Source organism: Oncorhynchus clarkii, unplaced genomic scaffold, assembly GCF_045791955.1.
Source record: "Oncorhynchus clarkii lewisi isolate Uvic-CL-2024 unplaced genomic scaffold, UVic_Ocla_1.0 unplaced_contig_6271_pilon_pilon, whole genome shotgun sequence".
Taxonomy (NCBI): domain Eukaryota; kingdom Metazoa; phylum Chordata; class Actinopteri; order Salmoniformes; family Salmonidae; genus Oncorhynchus; species Oncorhynchus clarkii.
In genome coordinates this window covers 757,740-767,500 of record NW_027261145.1, presented here as the reverse complement: position 1 = coordinate 767,500, position 9,761 = coordinate 757,740, and the positions used below count along the sequence as shown (strand labels likewise).

The 9,761-nt window shown below is 49.7% G+C and overlaps 1 protein-coding gene across 1 annotated transcript in view; it reads left to right on the top strand.

Annotated features, from left to right (window-relative positions):
* Positions 1-9,501, top strand: part of LOC139405253 (actin-related protein 2/3 complex subunit 1A) — a 13,334-nt gene extending 3,833 nt beyond the window's left edge. The window contains exons 6-10 of the mRNA XM_071147699.1: positions 1,553-1,765; positions 2,130-2,205; positions 3,521-3,714; positions 7,067-7,157; positions 8,906-9,501. Of these exons, the coding sequence (XP_071003800.1) occupies positions 1,553-1,765; positions 2,130-2,205; positions 3,521-3,714; positions 7,067-7,157; positions 8,906-8,944 (613 nt within the window). The 3' untranslated portion in view covers positions 8,945-9,501. The remainder of the gene's footprint in view (positions 1-1,552; positions 1,766-2,129; positions 2,206-3,520; positions 3,715-7,066; positions 7,158-8,905) is intronic.
* The last annotated feature ends 260 nt before the right edge of the window (positions 9,502-9,761 follow it).

Here is a 9,761-nt window from a genome sequence, read left to right as displayed (position 1 = left end):
GTAGAGACAGACCGTCAGAGACCAGGTTTCAGCCTCATCAGTAGAGAGAGAGAGACCGTCAGAGACCATGTTTCAGCCTCATCAGTAGAGAGAGAGACCATGTTTCAGCCTCATCAGTGGTCTTTATACATTAGATACCTGGGTCTCTCAGTAGGAGTGTTGAATCTAGGATCAGGGTCTGTATTCACACAGCGTCTCTCGTAGGAGTGTTGAATCTAGGATCAGGGTCTGTATTCACACAGCGTCTCTCAGTAGGAGTGTTGAATCTAGGATCAGGGTCTGTATTCACACAGCGTCTCTCAGTAGGAGTGTTGAATCTAGGATCAGGGTCTGTATTCAAACAGCGTCTCTCAGTAGGAGTGTTGAATCTAGGATCAGGGTCTCTCAGTAGGAGTGTTGAATCTAGGATCAGGGTCTGTATTCACACAGCGTCTCTCGTAGGAGTGTTGAATCTAGGATCAGGGTCTGTATTCACACAGCGTCTCTCAGTAGGAGTGTTGAATCTAGGATCAGGGTCTGTATTCAAACAGCGTCTCTCAGTAGGAGTGTTGAATCTAGGATCAGGGTCTCTCAGTAGGAGTGTTACGTACAGCCCTGATCAATAGGTATTGATACGTACAGCCCCTGATCAATAGGTATTGATACGTACAGCCCCTGATCAATAGGTATTGATACGTACAGCCCCCTGATCAGTAGGTATTGATACGTACAGCCCCCTGATCAGTAGGTATTGATACGTACAGCCCCCTGATCAGTAGGTATTGATACGTACAGCCCCCTGATCAGTAGGTATTGATACGTACAGCCCCCTGATCAATAGGTATTGATACGTACAGCCCCCTGATCAGTAGGTATTGATACGTACAGCCCCCTGATCAATAGGTATTGATACGTACAGATCAGTAGTTATTGATACGTACAGCCCTGATCAGTAGGTATTGATACGTACAGCCCCCTGATCAGTAGGTATTGATACGTACAGATCAGTAGGTATTGATACGTACAGCCCTGATCAGTAGGTATTGATACGTACAGCCCCCTGATCAGTAGGTATTGATATGTACAGATCAGTAGGTATTGATACGTACAGCCCCCTGATCAATAGGTATTGATACGTACAGATCAGTAGGTATTGATACGTACAGCCCCCTGATCAGTAGGTATTGATATGTACAGCCCTCTGATCAGTAGGTATTGATATGTACAGCCCCCTGATCAATAGGTATTGATACGTACAGATCAGTAGGTATTGATACGTACAGCCCCCTGATCAATAGGTATTGATACGTACAGATCAGTAGGTATTGATACGTACAGCCCCGTGATCAATAGGTATTGATATGTACAGCCCCCTGATCAGTAGGTATTGATACGTACAGCCCTGATCAATAGGTATTGATACGTACAGCCCTCTGATCAATAGGTATTGATACGTACAGCCCCCTGATCAGTAGGTATTGATACGTACAGCCCCCTGATCAGTAGGTATTGATACGTACAGCCCCCTGATCAATAGTTATAATATATTACCCTCCCTCTCCATCTCCCCCAGGGTGTTCTCTGCCTACATCAAGGAGGTGGAGGAGAAGCCCGGCCCCACCCCCTGGGGGTCCAAGATGCCGTTTGGGGCGGTGCTGGCTGAGTTTGGGGGTGCCGGGGGAGGAGGATGGGTCCACTCTGTGTCCTTCTCCTCCTCTGGTAACAGACTGGCCTGGGTCTCACACGACTCCACTGTTACTGTGGTGGACGGCACCAAGGGATCCACGTGAGTCTCTCTGGGGGGGGGGGGGGGCGCTGTGTATTCAGACTGTTACTGTGGTGGACGGCACCAAGGGATCCACGTGAGTCTCTCTGGGGGGGGGGGGGGGGGGCGCTGTGTATTCAGACTGTTACTGTGGTGGACGGCACCAAGGGATCCACGTGAGTCTCTCTGGGGGGGGGGGGGGGGGGGGGGGGGGGGGGGGCGCTGTGTATTCAGACTGTTACTGTGGTGGACGGCACCAAGGGATCCACGTGAGTCTCTCTGGGGGGGGGTTATCTAGCGCTGTGTATTCAGACTGTGTGAGTGGTGGAACTCGGTCGCTCTGTTCAATGATCTGTGTGTGTGTGTGTGTGTGTGTGTGTTTCAGTCCGTCTCAGTTGAAGACTGAGTTCCTCCCTCTGCTCAGTGTTCTCTTCATCTCTGAGAACAGCGTGGTGGCAGCGGTAAGTCTCTCTCCCCGTGTCTCTCTCTGTCTCTCTCTCTGTCTCTCTCCCCGTGTCTCTCTCTGTCTCTCTCCCCGTGTCTCTCTCTGTCTCTCTCTCTGTCTCTCTCCCCGTGTCTCTCTCTGTCTCTCTCCCTGTGTCTCTCTCTGTCTCTCTCCCCGTGTCTCTCTCTGTCTCTCTCCCCGTGTCTCTCTCTGTCTCTCTCTGTCTCTCTCCCCGTGTCTCTCTCTGTCTCTCTCTCTGTCTCTCTCCCCGTGTCTCTCTCCCCGTGTCTCTCTCTCTCTCTCTCTCTGTCTCTCTCCCCGTGTCTCTCTCCACGTGTCTCTCTCTGTCTCTCTCCCCGTGTCTCTCTCTGTCTCTCTCCCCGTGTCTCTCTGTCTCTCTCCCCGTGTCTCTCTCTGTCTCTCTCCCCGTGTCTCTCTCTGTCTCTCTCCCCGTGTCTCTCTCTGTCTCTCTCTGTCTCTCTCCCCGTGTCTCTCTCTGTCTCTCTCCCCGTGTCTCTCTCTGTCTCTCTCCCCGTGTCTCTCTCTGTCTCTCTCCCCGTGTCTCTCTCTGTCTCTCTCCCCGTGTCTCTCTCTGTCTCTCTCCCCGTGTCTCTCTCTGTCTCTCTCCCCGTGTCTCTCTCTGTCTCTCTCCCCGTGTCTCTCTCTGTCTCTCTCCCCGTGTCTCTCTCTCTCTCTCCCCGTGTCTCTCTCTCTCTCCGTCTCTCTCTGTCTCTCTCTCTCTCCCCGTGTGTGTCTCCCTCTCTCTCTCTCTCTCTCTGCGTGTTTATCTCTCCCCGTGTCTGTCTGTCTGTCTGTCATAAATCAGAAAGGAAACCTGTATGCTGTTCCGTTGTAATGACGGATGGTCCCTGACGTCTGTCTCTCTCTCCGTCTGTCTCTCCTCAGGGTCATGACTGTTGTCCCATGCTGTTCCGTTGTAATGACGGATGGTCCCTGACGTCTGTCTCTCTCTCCGTCTGTCTCTCCTCAGGGTCATGACTGTTGTCCCATGCTGTTCCGTTGTGATGACGGAGGGTCCCTGACGTCTGTCTCTCTCTCCGTCTGTCTCTCCTCAGGGTCATGACTGTTGTCCCATGCTGTTCCGTTGTGATGACGGAGGGTCCCTGACGTCTGTCTCTCTCTCCGTCTGTCTCTCCTCAGGGTCATGACTGTTGTCCCATGCTGTTCCGTTGTGATGATGGATGGCCCCTGACGTCTGTCTCTCTCTCCGTCTGTCTCTCCTCAGGGTCATGACTGTTGTCCCATGCTGTTCCGTTGTGATGACGGAGGGTCCCTGACATCTGTCTCTCTCTCCGTCTGTCTCTCCTCAGGGTCATGACTGTTGTCCCATGCTGTTCCGTTGTGATGACGGAGGGTCCCTGACATTTGTCTCTAAGCTGGACCTTCCTAAAGCCTCCATCACTAGAAACATCTCCGCTATGGAGCGTTTCAGAAACATGGACAAGAGAGCGACCACAGAGGACCGTAACACAGCCCTGGAGACACTGCACCAGAACTCTATCACGTAGGGTACACACACACACACACACACACACACACACACACACTGCCCTGGAGACACTGCACCAGAACTCTATCACGTAGGATACACACACACACACTGCCCTGGAGACACTGCACCAGAACTCTATCACGTAGAATACACACACACACACACACACACACACACACACACTGCCCTGGAGACACTGCACCAGAACTCTATCACGTAGGATACACACACACACGCACACACACACACAGCCCTGGAGACACTGCACCAGAACTCTATCACGTAGGATACACACACACACACACACACACACACACAGCCCTGGAGACACTGCACCAGAACTCTATCACGTAGGATACACACACACACACACACACGCACACACACACACATCTACAGTTGTGGCCAAAAGTTGAGAACTGTAAGTTCCGGTGTTCCTCAAGGTTTGGTTTTAGGACCACTATTGTTTTCACATATTTTACCTCTTGGTCATTCGGAAACACAATGTTTTTTTTTTTGTTTTTGTTTTTTTCATGAGGAGGATACACAGCTGTATAGTCTTGAAAATGACACAAATATTAATTTCCACAAAGTCTGCTGCCTTCAGTGTCTTTAGATATTTTAGTCAGATGGAATTCTGAAGTATAATTACAAGCATTTCTGAAGTGTCAAAGGCTTTTATTGACAATGACATGAAGTTGATGCAAGGAGTCAATATTTGCAGTGTTGACCCTTCTTATTCAGGGCCTCTGCAAATCGCCCTGGCATGCTGTCAATTAACTTCTGGGCCACATCCTGACTGATGGCAGCCCATTCTTGCATAATCAATGCTTGGAGTTTGTCAGAATTCGTGGGTTTTTGGGATTAAGGTCTGGGGAGTTTCCTGGCCATGGACCCAAAACCCAATATCGATATTTTGTTCCCCGAGCCACTTAGTTATCACTTTTGCCTTATGGCAAGGTGCTCCATCATGCTGGAAAAGGCATTGTTCGTCACCAAACTGTTCCTGGATGGTTGGGAGAAGTTGCTCTCGGAGGATGTGTTGGTACTCAGGAAGCCTTCTTCACAACAATTGAACCGCTCTCCTTGAAGTTCTTGATGATCCGATAAATGGTTGATTTAGGTGCAATCTCACTGGCAGCAATATCCTTGCCTGTGAAGCCCTTTTTTTGCAAAGAAATGATGATGGTACGTGTTTCCTTGCAGGTAACCATGGTTGACAGAGGAAGAATAATGATTCCCAAGCAACACCCTCCTATTGAAACTTCCAGTCTGTTATTCGAACTCAATCAGCATGACCGAGTGATCTCCAGCCTTGTCCTCGTCAACACTCACACCTGTGTTTAACGAGAGAATCACTGACATGATGTCAGCTGGTCCTTTTGTGGCAGGGCTGAAATGCAGTGGAAATGTTTTTGGGGGGGGATTCTGTTTATTTGAATGGCAAAGAGGGACTTTGCAATTAATTGCAATTCATCTGATCACTCTTCATAACATTCTGGAGTATATGCAAATTGCCGTCAGACAAACTGAGGCAGCAGACTTTGTGAAAATTAATATTTGTGTCATTCTCAACGTTTGGCCACGACTGTAGTGTTTATCTGTGAGGGAGACCAGAGGGACTGTCTGACCCTGTTATATTGTCTCTAGTCTCTGAGGGAGACCTGAGGGACTGTCTGCCCCTGTTATATTGTCTCTAGTCTCTGAGGGAGACCAGAGGGACTGTCTGACCCTGTTATATTGTCTCTAGTCTCTGAGGGAGACCAGAGGGACTGTCTGACCCTGTTATATTGTCTCTAGTCTCTGAGGGAGACCAGAGGGACTGTCTGACCCTGTTATATTGTCTCTAGTCTCTGGGGGAGACCAGAGGGACTGTCTGACCCTGTTATATTGTCTCTAGTCTCTGAGGGAGACCAGAGGGACTGTCTGACCCTGTTATATTGTCTCTAGTCTCTGAGGGAGACCAGAGGGACTGTCTGACCCTGTTATATTGTCTCTAGTCTCTGAGGGAGACCAGAGGGACTGTCTGACCCTGTTATATTGTCTCTAGTCTCTGAGGGAGACCAGAGGGACTGTCTGACCCTGTTATGTTGTCTCTAGTCTCTGAGGGAGACCAGAGGGACTGTCTGACCCTGTTATATTGTCTCTAGTCTCTGAGGGAGACCTGAGGGACTGTCTGACCCTGTTATATTGTCTCTAGTCTCTGAGGGAGACCTGAGGGACTGCTGACCCTGTTATATTGTCTCTAGTCTCTGAGGGAGACCTGAGGGACTGTCTGACCCTGTTATATTGTCTCTAGTCTCTGAGGGAGACCTGAGGGACTGTCTGACCCTGTTATATTGTCTCTAGTCTCTGAGGGAGACCAGAGGGACTGTCTGACCCTGTTATATTGTCTCTAGTTTCTGAGGGAGACCAGAGGGACTGTCTGACCCTGTTATATTGTCTCTAGTCTCTGAGGGAGACCTGAGGGACTGTCTGACCCTGTTATATTGTCTATGAGGGAGACCAGAGGGACTGTCTGACCCAGTTATATTGTCTCTAGTCTCTGAGGGAGACCTGAGGGACTGTCTGACCCTGTTATATTGTCTATGAGGGAGACCTGAGGGACTGTCTGACCCTGTTATATTGTCTCTAGTCTCTGAGGGAGACCTGAGGGACTGTCTGACCCTGTTATATTGTCTATGAGGGAGACCTGAGGGACTGTCTGACCCTGTTATATTGTCTATGAGGGAGACCTGAGGGACTGTCTGACCTTGTTATATTGTCTCTCCTCCAGTCAGGTCTCTATCTATGAGGGAGACCAGAGGGACTGTCTGACCCTGTTATATTGTCTCTCCTCCAGTCAAGTCTCTATCTATGAGGGAGACCAGAGGGACTGTCTGACCCTGTTATATTGTCTCTCCTCCAGTCAGGTCTCTATCTATGAGGGAGACCAGAGGGACTGTCTGACCCTGTTATATTGTCTCTCCAGTCAAGTCTCTATCAATGAGGGAGACCAGAGGGACTGTCTGACCCTGTTATATTGTCTCTCCTCCAGTCAAGTCTCTATCTATGAGGGAGACCAGAGGGACTGTCTGACCCTGTTATATTGTCTCTCCTCCAGTCAGGTCTCTATCTATGAGGGAGACCAGAGGGACTGTCTGACCCTGTTATATTGTCTCTCCTCCAGTCAAGTCTCTATCTATGAGGGAGACCAGAGGGACTGTCTGACCCTGTTATATTGTCTCTCCTCCAGTCAAGTCTCTATCTATGAGGGAGACCAGAGGGACTGTCTGACCCTGTTATATTATCTCTCCAGTCAGGTCTCTATCTATGAGGGAGACCAGAGGGACTGTCTGACCCAGTTATATTGTCTCTCCTCCAGTCAGGTCTCTATCTATGAGGGAGACCAGAGGGACTGTCGTAAATTCTGCACCACGGGCATCGATGGAGCCATGACCATCTGGGACTTCAAGGTAACAGACACACACACACACACACACACCCAGAGAGACACACACACACACCCAGAGAGACACACACACACGGCGAGACACACACACACACACACGGCGAGACACACACACACACACACGGAGAGACACACACACACACACACGGAGAGACACACACACACACGGAGAGACACACACACACACACACACACGGAGAGACACACACACACACACACACACGGAGAGACACACACACACACACACGGAGAGACACACACACACACGGAGAGACACACACACACACGGAGAGACACACACACACACACACACACACGGAGAGACACACACACACACACACGGAGAGACACACACACACACACACGGAGAGACACACACACACACACGGAGAGACACACACACACACACACGGAGAGACACACACACACACACACGGAGAGACACACACACACACACGGAGAGACACACAGACACACACGGAGAGACACAGACACACACACACGGAGAGACACACACACACGGAGACACATTCCTGGTCAGGTTCATTAATTAGTTGTCATCACATTGTGATTTTTCAATCCTTAAAGTAGAATGTAATTAATGATATTCACTGGAATGGAATGTTGACTGAGGACAACATGGCCCCCGGCTGAAGACCAGACTTAGTCAGTAGACTGTTATTGACAGAGGACAACATGGCCCCCGGCTGAAGACCAGACTTAGTCAGTAGACTGTTATTGACAGAGGACAACATGGCCCCCAGCTGAAGACCAGACTTAGTCAGTAGACTGTTATTGACAGAGGACAACATGGCCCCCGGCTGAAGACCAGACTTAGTCAGTAGACTGTTATTGACAGAGGACAACATGGCCCCCGGCTGAAGACCAGACTTAGTCAGTAGACTGTTATGGACAGAGGACAACATGGCCCCCAGCTGAAGACCAGACTTAGTCAGTAGACTGTTATGGACAGAGGACAACATGGCCCCCAGCTGAAGACCAGACTTAGTCAGTAGACTGTTATGGACAGAGGACAACATGGCCCCCAGCTGAAGACCAGACTTAGTCAGTAGACTGTTATGGACAGAGGACAACATGGCCCCCAGCTGAAGACCAGACTTAGACAGTAGACTGTTATGGACAGAGGACAACATGGCCCCCAGCTGAAGACCAGACTTAGTCAGTAGACTGTTATGGACAGAGGACAACATGGCCCCCGGCTGAAGACCACACTTAGTCAGTAGACTGGGTGACTGTTATGGACAGAGGACAACATGGCCCCCAGCTGAAGACCAGACTTAGTCAGTAGACTGTTGTTGACAGAGGACAGCATGACCCCCAGCTGAAGACCAGACTTAGTCAGTAGACTGTTATTGACAGAGGACAACATGGCCCCCAGCTGAAGACCAAACTTAGTCAGTAGACTGTTATTGACAGAGGACAACATGGCCCCCAGCTGAAGACCAGACTTAGTCAGTAGACTGTTATTAACAGAGGACAACATGGCCCCCAGCTGAAGACCAGACTTAGTCAGTAGACTGTTATTAACAGAGGACAACATGGCCCCCGGCTGAAGACCAGACTTAGTCAGTAGACTGTTGTTGACAGAGGACAACATGGCCCCCAGCTGAAGACCAGACTTAGTCAGTAGACTGTTATTGACTGAGGACAACATGCCCCCCAGCTGAAGACCAGACCTAGTCAGTAGACTGGGTGACTCTGTTATTGACCAATGTGTTGTTGTCTCCTCAGAGTCTGGAGGCGTCCATCCAGGGGCTGAGGATCATGTGAAGGACCAGCTAAACCCCCCCCCCCCTCCCGTTTCCCTGACAACCCCCCCCCCCCTCCAAGCGGCCAGTAACAGTCTGACCACGCTAAGAAGTATCGGATTAAAAAAGCACTGACTACACACACACACCGACACCCTCTCTGAGCTGACATTACCGCTGATTATTTGTTTATGTAAAGGAAGGGTCATAGGTCAACTTGACGACCCCGGGATGTACCATTCCACATCAGTGTGTTTTTTTTTTTAAATGTAATAATAATAACAGGTGTTTTGTCTCTGAAACGACTTCGGCACTACAACACTAAGTTACCGTTGAAGGATGTGCTGAGTGGCCAATGTGACCAAATGGCACACTATTCCCTATATAGTGCACTACTTTAGACCAGAGTCCTATAGTGGCTATCCTCTGTGATGTGTCCCTATGGGCCCATGGTCAGAAATAGTTTACTGTAAAGGAACTAGGGTGCTATTTGGGATGGTTCCTATGTCATTAGATGGAGGGTGTATCTATGATGTGTCTAATTCAGCTGCAGGAGAAATAAAGAATCAATTGACACTACTGAGTCGCCTGTCTGTCTGTTGCTCTGCCGAGTCGCCTGCCTGTCTGTTGCTCTGCTCTACATGACTGAGTCACCAGTCTGTTTTCTGTCTCTGTCTGTTACTTTGTGTGGAGGAGCCAGACTAAGCCCTTCCAACAGAAGGAAATGATCACATGCATCTGGTGGAACAGAACAAGAAACAGGGAAGGTGGATAATGAAGAGGGGAGTCTCATCTACCCTCCCTCTCTCTCTCACCCTAGTCTACCTTCTCTCTCTCAC